Raw genomic sequence first — 16,907 nt, 5'->3', positions numbered from 1 at the left:
CAAGTTAGAACTGACCCTTGCAGCAGGTTTTCAGAGGCATCAATTTACATGAGAGTTGATTGCCCATCTTTTTCTTGCTGAACAACTGGTGGATTCAAATCACTTCCCTTTAGGTTAATAGTACAGCTAATTCATTATTGTGTTTGCAGGTTAGTGTAACATGGCCACTGACTTAAAACTCACCCACTGCTGATGAAATGATTCCAATTCAAAGTGACCCTCCATCTGGTTTCTGAAGCTGTAAATCTTTGTGAGAGGAGACCGCCAATCTTTATTCTGCTGAGCATTTGGGAGACTCAAACTATTAACCTTGTAGTTAGCTGTCCAAGCATGTTATATACATATTACACCAGCAGAACTTTTATCCATTAACACCTGTTGTGGTGTTGGTGGTGTACTGTTGAGTTGGAATGACCCATAGCTGACCCTCCAGTGAGTTTTCAGTGGCAGTGAATTGCACAGGAAGAGATTGCCCATCCTTTTCCCACAGAGCAGCTGGTAGTTTTTAACTGCATGCCTTTTGGATTCCAGCACAGCTTCTTGTCACCAGGTCACCAAAAAATAACACCTAGCAGAGAGTAAATGCTGAATAAATATTTCTTTTCTTCCATGTCATTATAGAGTTTCATTGATATAGTGTAAAATTACTTTAGAAGGTTTTTCATTGTTGCTGTTTACCTAATCTATATATCAAGTCCCTATTACATGAGTTTCTAGCCTTAATTGTTATATTCCATTACACTTAAAGCAATTTTAGTGAAATAATTACATAACTGTCTTCTTTCTAAAATGTATGCTTGCTAGAAGCAGGCGTTCGTATTATTCACTGCAATGGTAGTATGTTGTACCTATTAAGAACTCAATAAATGTTTTAATAACTGCTTTATTTAATTAGACCTGTGCTTTTGTTCAGGGGTAAGAATGTTAGGGCCTCGTGTGTGTTAACATTAATATTCCTGAGGGTAAAAAAAAGACTGATCTGATTAAATAAAATATTTATGCAAATATTTATTGAGCAAATGGGATCAACGAAGTAAGAATCTCTTCATTCGCACCTGCTGGTTGATGTTAAAATACTTCTTTCCCACTTTGAGTATAGTGTTAATATTTTTTACGTAGTAAGACTGAACATTTGTCCTTGTTAAATTCACTTTTAAAAACATTAACCTGTGATACTGCAATGGATCCCTTTGCTGTTGATTTTGTATATTTGCTGTTGATTTTGTATATTGTATCATTATCTTCTTGCTCTTTTGCATCTCCTATGTGTGCAGCTGTTGTTGTTGTTAGGTGCCATCAATCCAGAACTCTATGAACAACACCTTTAAACTCTGTCCTATCCTCTGTCATCCTCATCATCTGATATATTTGAGCCCGTTGATGCAGTCACTGTATCAGCCCTAACTGACATCTAGTGAAGGTCTTCATCTATCTTATTGACTGACTCTATGCTTTCCCAGGCATGATGTCCATTTCCTAGGAATAGTCCCTCCTCACAATTTGGCATGCAGTTCAATTACACCAGCTGCTCTGTGGGTAAAGGATAGGAAATCTTTTCCTGTGTGATTTACTGCCTCCAAAAACCCACTGTAGGGTCAGCTAAGAGTCGGTTTTGACTTGCAGCACACAACAACAAGAAGTAGATGTAACCTGGAGAAAATACCTGAATTACAGTTTACATTTACAGATTCTTGCCATAAAGTTTGTTGTGTACCACCGAGTCAGAACTGACCTATAGCTGACCCTCCATTCAGTTTTCAGAGGTCATAATCACTCAGGAGGAGATTGCCCACCCTTCTCCTGTAGAACAGCTGGTGGATTAGAACATGTCTTCAGGATTGCAATGCAGATTACCACCACGAGGCCACCAGAGGTTGTTTTTGTTGTTATGTGCCGTTGAGTCAGTCACCTGTGACTCATAGTGACTCTATGAACAACAGCCTAAACCCTGCTCTATCCCATATCAATCCCATTGTCTCCGACACACCTATGCCCATTACCCCAGTCACTGAATCAATCCACCTCATTGAGGGTCTTTCTCTCCTGCACTGTCCCTCCACCCTTCCAAGCATGACATTCTCTATCCAAGGACAGATCCTGCCTTGCAAAATGTCCAAAGTACATCAGATGAAGCTTCAGAATCCTTGCCTCCAAGGAGCAGCCTGGTTTCACCCTCTCCAGGATGAACTTGTTTGTTGTTCTAGCAATCCATGGTATATTCAGTACTCTTCTCCAGCATCGTAGCTCAAGGACATTAATTCTCCTTCTATCATCCCATTGTCCAGCTTTCTGATGCATAGCAAGTAATTGCAAAGACCGTGGCCTGTATCAGGTTCACCTTAGTCTCCAGACTGACTTTGTTAGTACATGGAAACTTACATGTAGATGAGATCATAAGACTTAGAGAAAATAAAATGTAAAAAAGAAGTTTAGTTAGACTATTTCTACAAATATTTTTATGGAATCGGCAAATATAGTCCATGATATTAAAGACAAAATCACTACTCTCAAAATATAAGTTCTGTTTGTGAACCTTTATGACTTTTTCTGTGTATATTTTTGAAATATTATAGCAGAAAACTCCTTTAAAATTATTAACTTCTTAAATCATAAATTAGATTTATAATAAATGGCAATAAAATTATAACTGTTCTGTTAAGTGAAAATACAAACAGTGATGCTTATCTTCTTAGAGTTTGATCAACATAGAGAAATTTCCATATGTGGTAAAAGAAAGCACTAAGCATGACAAAGTTTTAAGTAACCAAGGTAGTACTACTCAGAAGGAGAGAAATATCAGTAAAGAGCATAGTATATTACTTATATGTATACAGAACATTTAACACATTAGGACTTAACCAATGTGTTTCAGATGCATTGTTGATGTGTTTTGCCAAATCAGAACCAAGCCATAGCTTATCCTTCTGCATGTTTTCAGATGCAGTTAGTTGCATAAGAGGAAATTGCCCATACCTCTCCAGCAGAACAGCTGGTGATTCAAACCACATGCCTTTGGGATTTCAGTGCAGCTACTAGCATATTTTTATCATTCTGTCTTGGATCATACATGCTTCCTTTAAAATCTATTTTCACATTAATACAAGATGATTCACACTCAGTGATTCAGACATTTTGATGGCGTTTCTAATTGCCTTGGTTTGATTATTTGATAATTATATACTGGGATTATCAAAATGGATAGGCAACTTTTATACCCAGCTTATATTGAATGTGAGTAACATGTAAGGTTATAGTCCAGTGGCTGGGAATTACAATATCAACTGTATGGCTTCAAGCTGTGCTACCACAATGGAATTATGTTCATCAAAATAACAATGAGTCTGCTATGTATAATGACATTAGAAGGAAATTTGTTCTTTATTCTGCTTATTGGGCCATATCGGCACACATGTGTCTCATTTGAGAACTCTGAGTCCCTCCTTCCATCAGTGTTGCAACAATAATACCATTAGTCAAGGTGTTCTCTGTACTCAAGATATGTGGAAAGAGGGAAACAGGCCATTTTTTACCAACACCACACTTTCATGAAAATCTAATTTAATTTTTTTTTAATCTCTTATTTCCAATTTAACTTAATTCTTTCTCCTGTGGAGCTTCTGGCGGATTTAAACCACCAGAAAGACATCATCTTTGCGTTAGTAGCACTACTGTCTACAGACTAGGCCACCAGAAGTCCCTTAGTTTTCTTAAGCCAGTGGTAAAAACTCCGAAGTACAGGAGCTTGGTCTGAGTCCTGTTGACATAGGCATATAAGGTCATTTGAGCCACCAAATAGTGCCAGGATTTTAGCATAAACTGTTTCCTAATTTTGACTCTTGGAATCTCATCATCATAGAAGTGAAAAGAGTAATTTTTTACTTGTCTTATGCTTTAAAGTAGCATGTGTTATTTTCATGTGATTTTTACAAAAATATTTTTCTGATTCATACCAATAACGTGCACCAGGGTAGAAGTACCCCAGAGGATTTCCTCTACAGAAGCAGATTTCCAGGTCCTTTACTTGTGGAGCTACAAATCATATCACACCGGCCTCCATCGAGTCCGTTCTGACTCAGGTGATGTTCCATCAAGTTTCTGGGGTTGTAAATCTTTATGGGAAGAGACTTTTCCCCATCACTGATGGACTAGAATTATCCACCTTTCAGTTAGCAGTCCAGTACATTTCACGGTTCACTCCAGGGCTCCACAGAGCCGTCACGTGGATCCAAGACACTGATGTTTTCCTAGCAAGCAGTCTAGCACTTAACAGCTGTACCACTAGGGCCCATCCAGGTTATTTTTACATGGGAGTCATTTCCAAGATGGTACTGATAAGATTTGAGCACTGAAAGATTTGAGGAAGCAGCAATATAGAAGATGTTGTTATTGTTGTGTACCATCAAGTCAGAACTGACCCATAGCTGACCTCTGGTGGGTTTTCAGTGGCATTTAATCGCACGAGAGGAGATTGCCCATCCTTCTTCCATGGAGCAGCTGGTGGGATTCGAACCACGTGCCTTTGGGATTCCAGTTCAGCTTCTTGCCCCTACGTCACCAGTGCTCCTCAGGTTTGTTATAATTGGCAAGATTTACTAACCAGGACAGGAAACGTGTGTGATAGAACAATCTTGGTTTAGCTTTCAGGTTAATTTTTATTTGAGGAAGAGTTGTCTAGAGGAAAGAAAAATTAGCTAACATTTTAAAAGGTCAAATTTTGGATTCCTGAATAATAGGGTGTTGAGTATGTGCCTGGATATCAGAGAGCAGCCTGAAGCTGAGGGAGGAATTTGGCGGTGACCTGGAGTCAAGTGATCGATATATAAGAAAAAGCCTTGTCTCTGATGAACTCATCAGATAACTACAATGTCACTGTCTTGTGAAAATAGAAGATTGTGTTTAAAGAGGGTTAATAAAAACAAGAAAGGCTTTTCTTAACAAACAGAGCACAGTTTTAAGGAAAAGGATCATTTAAGGATGCTTTCAACTCCTCTAAATGTAGATTTGGAAAAACAAATAAAGAAGTGAAAGGAAAAACTCAGGGAAATATTATGATTGTATGTAATTAGGATGGAGCTCTGGTGGCCTAGTGGTATGAAGCTATGCTACAATCCTCACTGCACATGGTTCGAATCCACCAGTTGCTCCGCAGGAGAGAGATGGGTTGTCTGCTCCTGTGTTTTTAACTGTCTCTGAAAACCTGCTGGAGAGTCAGCTATGGGTTGGTTCTGACTTCATGGTAAACAATAGGAACATATAATTAGGAGAAGATATTTCTTATCATTAAAATACATTAAAACCTAGTTTAAAGATCCCTTCACATTGTTCTGCTAACACTGATAGATCTCCATACGCTACAATAGATCTCCATACGCTACAATAAATATATGTTGATTGAGTCAGTTCTGACTCGTGGTGACTCTAGCTAACCTTAATGAGAAAACACTGTGTGATCTTTCTCCTCAGAAAACACTGGTGGGCTCAAACTGCCAACGTTTGGCGGCCTCACAAACTAGTGACCAGACTGTATCTGCAATCTGATTTTGAAGCCTACAGGGCTGTTTTATATTTTCATTTTTATTATAGTAAGCACAGGAAACTAAATTCAGTACTAGCAATTTAAAGAAAGAGACATTTCTTTTTCAAGTTCAAGTTTTATCTAATAAGAGGCAAAATATCACATTTGATCTTGTAATGTAAAAGGTAAGCCTCTCTCATTGTTTCACTTTCTTAATATTAAAATTTTAGGACCATCTGGAAGAATTTTTGAGTAGATGACTTTACGCTAAATATAGGGGTTTTTATTATAACGTATCTATGCATATTGGATTAGAATTATTGCTATCATATTTTATGTTATTCTTTTAGAAGTAATTCATGAGCTTTTGCTGTAGGTAAGAAAGATCTCAGCTGCATCATGTGATTCTGTGTATGTGTGTAAATACTAATACAAAGAAATTTTGTGGAATTACTATCCCCTTGTTCAGTGGAGTGTTGGTGGCGTAGGGAGTTGCACTGCTTCTAAGTAGTGCTTCTCTGTGGGTTTGAATCTTTCAGTAGCTCCATGGAAGAAAGAGGAATCATCCGCTTCCATACAGTTTACTCTCTTTCTGTCTCTTGTTGCCATTGGCTCAGAACCAGAATTACCTTATAGCTCACACTCCATGACTTTCTGAGGCTTTGAAACCTCAAAGGAGGAAATTGACGACTATCCTTCTCCTGATGGATTTGAACCGCCAACGAGGCTCTGCCTTTGGGTTAGCCTTGAAACTCTATAGTCAGCTAGGAGCTGATTTCAACTCAGGCAATGCATGAGGTTTTTTGAGTTCTCTTGTTCAATGTAGTAGGGGATTTGAGGGAACTGATGATCCGTTCTCATTCTCAGGTCAGATATAAAACTCAGTTTCTCATCTTTGTTCTCTCCGTTCTCATTATTTGGTTTCCTCGAGCATGGCTTTATTTATAATCTGTTTTAATGTGTTTGGGAGCATCTTTGCAAAGAGCAAACTTCTTTGTAGACTTCTTAATCATGACCAACAAGTGGAAGCGATTATACGGAATACTTCTTACTCACTGTTGCCTTTCTGAGTGTTACTCTGTGTGCGTGTGTGTGTGTGTGTGTGTGTGTGTGTGTGTGTGTGTGTGTTGATGACATTAGAAATCATCTCTCATCATCCCAAGTGATAAGCTTGTTCACTCTAAGTGCAGGCAGGTTTTTTGGTTGGTTTGGGATTTTTGTATTGTTTTGTTTCTGTTGGCAGGAAGGCGTTTAAATGAGAGCTCCAGTTCTCTTAGATCTTTTATGATTATTTTTCCCCCTGGCAACTCTTAGCAATGCACTTAGTTCTGGAACACTTGTTATCAAATGGGGAGAAAAAAGAGCGACGGTTTTAGAACATACAAATGTTTTCTGATAGTTTATACATGAACAAAATTACAATCTTTTACTGATCTGTACTAACAGAGCAAGGGGAAGAATCAGAGCAGTAATTTAAGTAACAAATGCTTCTTTCATGTAGATTACCATGGATGTGTATGAATAGGAGAATCCAGAAGTAATTTTGTCAAAAATTAAGGGAATTTAAGACTAGAAGTACCTAAGGACATTTTTTTAAAAAAATTTTTGTTCTTCCCCATTTTACTGCAGTTATTTGAGATCTGTGCAGATTTTTAAACTTTATAAAAGCTAGCTAAGAACATAGAAATTCCACACGACCCAGCTATTTCACTGCTTAAAATATCCCCCAAGAAAATGAGAACTGGGGCACAAATGGAGATTTGTGCGCCAATGTCCATAGCAGCGTTATTCACCATCATAAGATCATTAAAACGACCCAAATGTCCAACCACAATCGAATGGGTTGAGAAATTATGGTACATACACATAACATGGAATACTACACAGCGGACAGGAGCAATGATTTTGAAAATCACTACCTAACTTGGGAGGGACTGGAAAGCATTATGCTAAATGAACTAACTCAGTCCCATATGGACAAATACTGTATAATACCATTATTGTAGAAATAGATAACTAGAGGCAATCGTCAGAACAGAGCAAAGAAAACACTGCATGGTTCAAAATTGGGAAGGGCGTACACCAGGGATGTGTCCTGTCTCCATACCTTTTCTATCTATATGCAGAACAGATTATCTGCGAGGCTGGGCTCTATGAGGAGAAATGTGGGGTGAAGATTGGTGGACCATCTATCAATAATCTGAGATATACAGATAATACAACCCTGCTTGCTGAAACTGAGGAGGACCTGAAGCGCTTCCTGCAGAGGTTCAAGGACTGCAGCCTACAATATGGATTGAGGCTCAATGTCAAGAAGACAAAGATTCTCACCACTGGACCAATTGGCAGCATCAGGATAGATGGTGAAGAGATTGAGATTGTTCACAGCTTTAGTTTGCTTGGCTCCACAGTCAACACTCTTGGCACCAGTAGCCAGGAAATTAAAAGATGTGTTGCAATGAAAAATCTGTGGTTAGACACCTCTCCAATGTACTGAAGAGCAATGGTGTCTCTTTGGAGACTAAGGTGCGTCTGATACAGGCCGTGGTCTTTGCTATCACTTGTTATGCATCAGAGAGTTGGACAATGACCAAGGAGGATAGAAGGAGAATTGATGCCTTTGAGCTGTGATGCTGGAGAAGAGTATTGAGGGTACCGTGGACTGCTAGGAAAACAAACAGATTCATCCTGGAAAGGGTCAAACCGGGCTGCTCCTTGGAGGCAAGGATTCTGAGGCTCCGTTTAACATACTCTGGACATGTTGCAAGGAGAGACAGGTTCTTGGAAAGGGACATCATGGTTGGTAGGGTGGAGGGACAGCTCAGAAGGGGAAGGCCCCCTATGAGGTGGATTGATTCAGTAACTGGGGTAATGGGATGAGTGTATCGGAGATGGTGCAGTTGGCACAGGACGGAGCAGAGTTTAGGGATGTTGTACATAGGGTCGCTATGAGTCGCAAGCGACTTGACGGCACATGACAACAATAACAACAGATAACTAGTAAAAGGTGTATAATGATTTAAAGGGGGAGAGGGGGAAACAAGGGTGAGAGGCGTGATCATAAGGTCTCACAATTTGATGGGTGGAGACAAGGGTGGGTTAAGGAAATGGGAATAATCTGGTGTGAAAAACAATGTATACAGAACTCCTAAGTAAACCAGAATAAAGTAAAAAGGGTTTTGTTTTGTGTTTTGTTTTTTTTTTAAGAAAGCTATATAAGTATCACATTCTTTTCATCTTCTTTTAATACGTCCTTGATCATTTAATATTCTGTCAAGTATTTCAACTTGAGGCTTGAATTTGTTCCTCAGTTCCTTCAGCTTAAGAAATGCTGAGCAAGTTTGGTCCCTTTGGTTTTCTGACTCCAGCTCTTTGCACATTTCATTCTGATACTTTACTTTGTCTTCCTGCGCTGTCCTTCGGAATCTTCTGTTCAATTCCTTAACATCTTGATTTTTTCCCTTTGCTTTGGTTTCTCAACGCTCTAGTGCAATATTCAGAGTTTCTTTTGACATCCGTCTTGCTGTTTTCTTCCTCTTCTGTCTTTGCAAAGACCTTTTGCGTTCTTCCTGGATGATATTCTTGATGGTCTCCCACAGCTCATCTGGTCTTTGCTCATTAGTTTTCAAGACCTCAAAGCTGTTCCTGAGATGGTTTTGAAATTCAAGGAGGATAGACTCAAGGTCAAATTTTGGTTCCTGTGGATTTGGTTTAATTTTCCTCAGCTTCAGTTTGAACTTGCATATGACCTTGCAATCAGCACCAGGCCAACCTAGTTTTCACAGCTGATATTGAGCTTCTCAAGCAATTCTTTCCACAGATGTAATCATTCTGATTCCTATGCATACCATGAGGTGAAAGCCATGTGTATAGCCTGATTTTGTGTTTCTTATAAAATGTATTTGCAATTAATAGTCTTTGATTGTGGAAAATTCTTTCATTCTATCTCCAGCTTCTTTTCTGTCATCATGTCCATATTTTCCAAGTACTTATCCTTCTGTTCCCAACTTTTGCCTTCCAGTCACCCATTAGTATTAATGCATCTTGATTGCATGTTTGATCGATCTCTTGACTGCAAAAGTTGGTAGAAATCTATTTCCTCCTCTTTGGCTCTGGTTGTTGGTGCATATATTTAAATGATGGTGGTGGTATTCCCTGGACTTCCTTGTATGCATATGGATATTATCCTGTCATTCACAACATTGTATTTCAAGACAGATCAAGAAATGACTATTTTAACTATGAAAGCAACCCCATTTTTTCCTCACCTTTTCATCTCCAGCATAGTATATCTTATGATTATCTGACTGAAAATGTCCCATGCCAGTCCATCCATTTTACAAGTACCTAGTATGCCAATATTTATGTGTTCCATTTCTTTTTAACAATATCCAATTTTCATATTCATGGTTCTCACATTCCATGTTCAAGTCACTAGTGTCTGATGCTGTTCCTCTTCCTATGTGTTTCCATACCTGAGGGCTTAGTCTCAGTTGCTATATCTGTTAGTCTAAGTGTGCTCTATTGTACGCAGGGTTTTTGAAGCCCTGCTATTTCAGAAGTGAATGACCAATCCTTCTTCCTAGTCTGTCTTAATTTGAATGCTCAGATTTTGAACATTATATGACAGACAAGCCTTCAATATGCATTGAAGCTCAACTTCAAGAAAACAAAGATTCTCACCACTGGGCTGATTGTCAACATCATGATAGATGGGAAAGAAACTGAGAATTGTTAACAGCTTTAATTTGCTTGGCTCCACAATCAACACTCTTGGTACCAACAGCCAGGAAATCAAAAGACAAATTTCGTTGGGAAAGTCTTCTGTCAGACACCTCTTCAAAGTACTGAAGAGCAACTGTGTCAGTTTAGAGACTAAGGTGTGCCTGATCCAGGCCATGATCCTTGCAATTACTTGCTATGCATCAGAAAGCTGGACAGTGATTAGGGATGATAGAAGGAGAATTGATACCTTTGAGCTGTGGTGCTGGAGAAGAGTGTTGAATATACCATGGACTGCTAGGAGAACAAACAAGTTCTGGAGCATCATCTGACATACTTTGGACATGTTGCAAGGTGGGACTGGTCCTTGGAGAGGGACGTCATGCTTGGGAGGGTAGAGGGACAGTGCAAGAAGAGAAGAAGACCCTTGATGAAATGAATTAGTTCAGTGACTGGGGTAATGGGGGTAGATGTGTCAGAGACAATAAGATTGGCACAGGCTAGAGCAGGTTTTAGGGTGACGCGATGGCACATAACAACAACAACATCTAAGTAGCAGTATGCCATGACCACTTCATACGGTCTTCTACTATTGTAATGACATATTGGCCTGAAATTGCTTTGCAAACTGCAAGGTGCCTTGCAGTCTAATGTAAAAAACAAATAGAAACAAGGCACCCATTTTATTAAAAATTTATTGCCATTTTCTGATAATCCTTATAGGCAGACAAAAATGCAATGAAAAGATCATGATTTTTATCATGAAAATATAAAGAAAAAAACCCATTGATAAAAGGAGGAACCATAAAAGGTACAATAAAGGCAATGCAACATTTTCTGTGTAAGTTTTCTTTAAAGCCTATTCCCCCAAAGTTGAGTAGATTCAATCAAATTTTGTTGGGAAGAAATATATGTCTCTTAAATATCCTCAAGGAAAGACTTTTTCACTCAAATTGGTCTCTGTCCACATACTAGCAAGAGCGTTTAAAGAAATACAAGCCAAGGGGGGAAAAAGGAATACAAAACCATTCTTCAGTGATCAGTGGGAAGGTCACGGGATTATCATAGTAAGTTTTTCCAAACCATTCTCAATCTTCCCCTATACCCGTGAGTCATTGCCTTCCCTATCATAGGCTCATTTTTATGAAATAAGAGATGCATGTATGTTTATGTTTAGTAAGGATGTTGTTGTTGTGGTTGTGGTTGTGTACTGTTGAGTCAGTACCAACCCATAGCTGACCCTCCAACGGGTTTTCAGAGATAGTTAATCACACGGGAGGAGGAGCAGCTGGTGGATTTGAACCACATGCACTCAGGATCGCAGGGCAGCTTCTTGCCGCCTGACCACCAGAGACCCCTACAGTAAGGATGGATCTATTAATTTGGTCAGAGGCAAATTAATTCTAAAATTAATTCAAAACTAATTATAAAAAAGCATACAAATATTTCCCAATTTTTTTTCTAATTGTTAATCAAAGACCTTGAACTCAGAACAATCCTAAATTGCTAATCACACATTTGAAGACCATTTAATAATTGATGCTATCTGATGTTTTAGCAAATTTAAAGCAGGTCTCACAAAATCTGAATAACCCTTTTTTAATATTTTAATTTTTTTTTTTTTGGTGGTGATAGAAGTGGACTTCAGTGCCTAGATATGAAGCTTGTAACCTACTAATATTATCTTATAGACCTCATTTTCTTCAGAACTCAAGGCTGGTGGCTTTGGGAATTCAGGAAATAATGATTATTATTAAAAGTTGCTTACAGTGATAAAATATGACTCTGGGGGACATTTTGTTTTTATGGTATAGGAGACTATTCTTTTTTGGAACTCACAGAAGATAAAAATGTGAATTAAATAGACATTAAATACCTTCCCAAGAGAGACTGCAGGCCTGATTTTATGGAGATTTTTATTTTGTGTTTTGCAATGTATAGCGAACTGCAAAAACATTAATAATACAAAATCAGTTTGAATACAAATGAATCCCTACAAGGCCAGTTTCGATTATTAATGGAATTCATTATCTGCCCGCAGTTACTGTGACTTAGAATAACAGTTAATAATAAAAGACTGAGGAAACTTTGGAAAAAAAAATCACATTTAATAATACAAATTAATTCTACCATTAAAAACAGCAGAGGGAAATTAGTATGAAAACAATGCTTTCTCTCCTCTTCCCTGGTCAGAAAGAAAATCTCCTCTGAATGCATCTTATTTTTATTTTCCAAACTCCTGAAAAGAGACATGTATGTTTCAGAAGAGCTGTCAATTTTCCAGAATTAAACTTAGTTTCTTGATGTTGTCCGAGTTATTTTCAGTTTAAACAATGGGAGGTTGAACACACGACTGGGACAACTCTTTGAGACCAGCCCCTTGACAAGGATCTCAAAATTGCTTTGAAGCATGCAACACTCAGCCTTCTTTCAGAGTTTCAGTGGTTACCTGCCTTTACAGAAAGAGCACTTCACAGCCCAGTGGTTTTCAAACTGCCTTAGATGTAGTCACTTTCTGAGTATAAAGTGGAGCAAAGCTGAGCTATTAGGTTAAAGAGGAAGGACATAGAACTAAAGGCATATCTCTAGTGCCCTTGCCACACAGGAAGACTGAAGAATTTCCCAGAAGCCTCTAGCTTCAATGCAGAGCAGTTTGAAAGCCAACATCTTAAGAAAATAGGTTTTGTGTACAATAATAAAATTAATCCATGTAACCTTCACAGGTTTCTCTATTAATTATTTCATATTCCTTTGAGTTGTTTTCCCCTCTAAATCTGACTTATTTTATTGTTGTTGGGTCTATACATAGCAAAACATATACCAAGTTAACATCTTATACATGTGCTATTTAGTGAAAGTAGTTACATTCTTTGTGATATACAGTCATTTGCAACATCTTCATGAGCATAAATTCATTGACCCCTAAGGTAATTATATAATCTTTCAAGTTGGTTTGTTAATTTGATCCCCTATAAATAGTGAGTTTAATAACCACAGCAGATATACTTTAATAGCTAAATTAAGCTATGTTGTTGTTTTGTTACTGTATGTTGTTGAGTTGCTTGCAACTGGTAGTGACCTTATGCACATTAGCTCTGAACCTTGCCCTATCCAGAGCAAATCTCACTGACTCCAACACACCTAACCCCATTTCCCCAGTCTATATCAGTCACTCTCATTGGTGGTCTTCCTTTTCTGCACTGTCCCTCCACTTTTCCAAGCATGATGTCCTTCTCTAACGATGGGTCTTTCCTTGCTTCATGCCCAACATATGTGAGATGAAGTTTCAAAATCCTAGACTTCAAGGAGAAACTTGGTTTCACCCTCTCCAATACAGACTTCAGGGTATATGTTTTGGTTTAAGGCATAATTATTTACTTAAGGCAATACTAACAGATACAGCCCTGGACATGCTCACTAGTTTAAGCCAGAAAATTTGGAGGATAGCTACTCGGCCAGCTGACTGAAGGAGATCTATATTTGTTCTTATATCCAAGAAAGTTGATGCAACAGAATGTGGAAATTATCGAACAATATCATTGTATCATACGCATGTAAGATATTGCTGAAGGTCATCCAAGAATAGCTAGAACAGAGCATTGAGAGATAACTGCCAGAAATTCAAGCTGGATTTAGAAGAGGCCACGCCTCCGAGAATATTACTGCTGCTGTCAGATGGATCCTGGCTGAGAGCAGAGAACACTGGAAGGATGTTTATTTGTGTTTTGTTGGTATTTGACAGCATGGATTTTAACAATTTATGGTTAACATGCCAAAGAATGAGAATCTCATAACACTTAACTATGCTCATACAAAAAATATTCCTAGCCAAGAAGCTGTCCAAACAAAGTTAGGGAACTCTAAATGGTGTAACTTAAGAAAGGTGTGTGTCTGGGCAGTCTCCTCTCCTAGACCTAATTTTTCCTTATAACAACCCTATATCAGCTTTTTTGGCTGCAGTCTTTATAGAATCAGATAATTGAGATCTTTCTCTTAGGGAGAGACTAGTAAATAAAGTACCAGGCTTTCAGTTAGAAGCCAAATGTTTAACTCTTTGTGCTATCAGGACTCCTTTATCGGGGGCATTCACTAGGAAACTCTGGTGATGTGGTCCATAGAAAGCTTGGATGCTAAGCAAAAAACTGCACATCTCTGGTGGTTCAACTTTACCAGTGGCTTTTTGTGAGCAAGATGAATAATCTCTTACCATTTCAATTTGCAACCTCAGAAACCCAATGGACAGTCCAAAGTAACTCAGGGGCAGTAAAGGAGTGAAGTAGGCATTGAATAAATGTTGCTATTTCAGAAAGTGTCTGTGTTTTTATTAGGAAGAAAAGGAGAGGGGAAAGTGGGGAGGGCAGAGGAAGAAAGGAGAAATGAAAGGAAGAACTTTAGTTGTACAAATGGCTTTAAAAATCCAAAGTTTGCAAAAATGACTTCCATTGTGATGTCTCTTAAGTAGTTTTAAATTCAATCGGCAAATATAAATTACTCCATCTCCAATCTGCCCCACATTATTACCTTCCTTTCAATGTTTAATTTCCAGTAAAGTTGTTGAGAACTGCATATCATTTGCTTACTGTTGACTATCTGTATTTTCTTCTCCAGTGCAGAACTGTAGATAATAGACTAGGCCCGTTCAAGGTGAAGTGGCATGGTGATTTGACAATAGAATGTTGTCTGTCATTGCAGGACGAGTCCACTCCAGCTGACAAACAGTGTAAGCCGGAGGCAGCCCAGACCACTTACTCCACACCAGCTGTTTCAAGCTCTCAGGAGGTGTTGTACATCAATGGAAATGGGACCTACAGTTACCATAGTTACAGAGGGCTAGGAGGGGGACTGCTAAATCTGAATGATGCTGCCAGTAGTGGTGAGTTTTTATACAGATTCTGTTTTTATGTCCATTTGGAGGTGGTCAATTTGCTAAGCCGAAAAGAAGAAAATAGATTTATTGTTATAAGCAATTGTTGGTGCCAGCCTGCCAAAACCACAATGATTTAATGCATAATGACTCTCTTAGCACATGGATGACTGCATTTTTTGTTGCTGTTTTTGAAAGTAACAGCACTATTATACAACTGAAGGATTGCTGTTTTATTATTCAATGAGGTCTCAACTAAGAGGTATAGATTATTTTTTTCAAATGGTGACACATTCTAACCCCAAAGCTGTTATTTATTTTCATCAAAAGTAATTATACTTGTTTTTGTCAGTGCTCAAAGAAAGAGGTTTTGATTTGGAAAAGTTGAGTCGTCAGAAACTTTACTGACTTGATAAGCGTTCACAGGTATTAGAACTAAAAACATACCTTATAAAACAAGACATCGAATCAACCCAGTGGGTCTCCAATCAATAGCTTATCTCTGATAATACATGTTTTATAAGCAGTGGGTGATGTGCCAGGGCAAGATTAATTTGGAATAATATAGAGGTCTCAATGTGAAAAATATGATCACAAGTATATTTTGAAACAATAAAAAAGTCTGTAAATTCCTTATAATTGGATTCTGGCAAAAGCTTTCCTAAGTATACTTTAAAACCCAAGCATAATAAGGGGCAAATGACAAATTTCATTACCACACATGCATACACACATTTCCACAGCAAAAAATTAGTGTAAGCAAAGCTAAAAAAAATTGCAACTAGAAAATATTAGCAACCTCTATTACAGAGAATTAGGATACAGTACATGAAAGGCTTCAACAAATAAAGAAACTTAAACAAAAACTGTAGTCTTTGAAGATAGAAGTAGCTACACAGAATTGCCAGATAAGGCAAAGAAAATGCCCTACATACACATGAAAAACTGCTCAGCTACACTCATTTCTGATAAAAGAGATGCATTGTCTGCATATCAGATTAGCACAAATCCAAGTGATAAACAGAATATGTGTTTGACAAAACTGTCTGGAAACAAGCTCCTTTGTACATTTATGAAAAATCCAAGACGGTACAATTCTTATAGAGTAAGATTTGAAAAAAAAATACTTTGTAATATTAAATAAGGGAGCTCTGGTGGCCTAGTAGTAAGAAAATGCGCTGCACTCCCCAAGGCATTCAGTTCAAACCTGGCAGCTGCTCCAAGGTAGAAAGATGGACAGTCTCCTCCCGTGCAATTCATTGCTTCTGAAAAGCCTTCAGAAGATCAGATATGGGTCAGTTCCAACTCAGTAGCACACAACAACAATAACAGCATTATTAAATGTGCATTTACCTTTTAACCCAGCAATTTCCAAGAATCTATGTCAAACACAAACTGACAAGTTTACAAAAAGATATGCACATATACAAAAGTAGTGTTCTTTATAAATGCTCAAAGGAATTAAAGTAAAATTGCCCATGAGTGACTGATTAGATTTATGCTTCATTTAAATAATAGAAATTAAAAGAAACAATTTAAGTGTGCATCTTTAAAAGTTAATGGTGAAATGGAAAAGATCTGGTGTGAAAAACAATGTATATAAAGTTTGTAAGTAAACCAATAAAAAAATAAAAATTTTGTTTAAATGAAAAAGGAAAATATAATGAAAATTATATATATGTATATGAGAAGAGTATTGAATGTACCATGTACTGCCAAGAAAACAAACAGATTCATCCTGGAGAGGATTAAACCAAGCAACTCCTTGGAGGCAAGGATTCTGGGGCTTCGTCTGACATACTTTGG

General features: G+C 37.9%; 1 protein-coding gene across 6 annotated transcripts in view; it reads left to right on the top strand.

Annotated features, from left to right (window-relative positions):
• NOL4 (nucleolar protein 4) overlaps nucleotides 1–16,907 on the top strand; it is a 396,517-nt gene that overhangs the window by 338,433 nt on the left and 41,177 nt on the right. For all 6 annotated transcript variants that reach the window (XM_006889163.1, XM_006889165.1, XM_006889164.1 and 3 more), the window contains one exon: nucleotides 14,930–15,110. In XM_006889163.1, coding sequence (XP_006889225.1) covers nucleotides 14,930–15,110 — 181 coding nt within the window. The remainder of the gene's footprint in view (nucleotides 1–14,929; nucleotides 15,111–16,907) is intronic.

Source organism: Elephantulus edwardii, unplaced genomic scaffold (assembly GCF_000299155.1).
Source record: "Elephantulus edwardii isolate Elephantulus edwardi_28Jun2011 unplaced genomic scaffold, EleEdw1.0 scaffold00076, whole genome shotgun sequence".
Lineage (NCBI taxonomy): Eukaryota > Metazoa > Chordata > Mammalia > Macroscelidea > Macroscelididae > Elephantulus > Elephantulus edwardii.
Note: the sequence above shows the minus strand (reverse complement) of the source record. Positions and strands in the feature narration are given on the sequence as shown.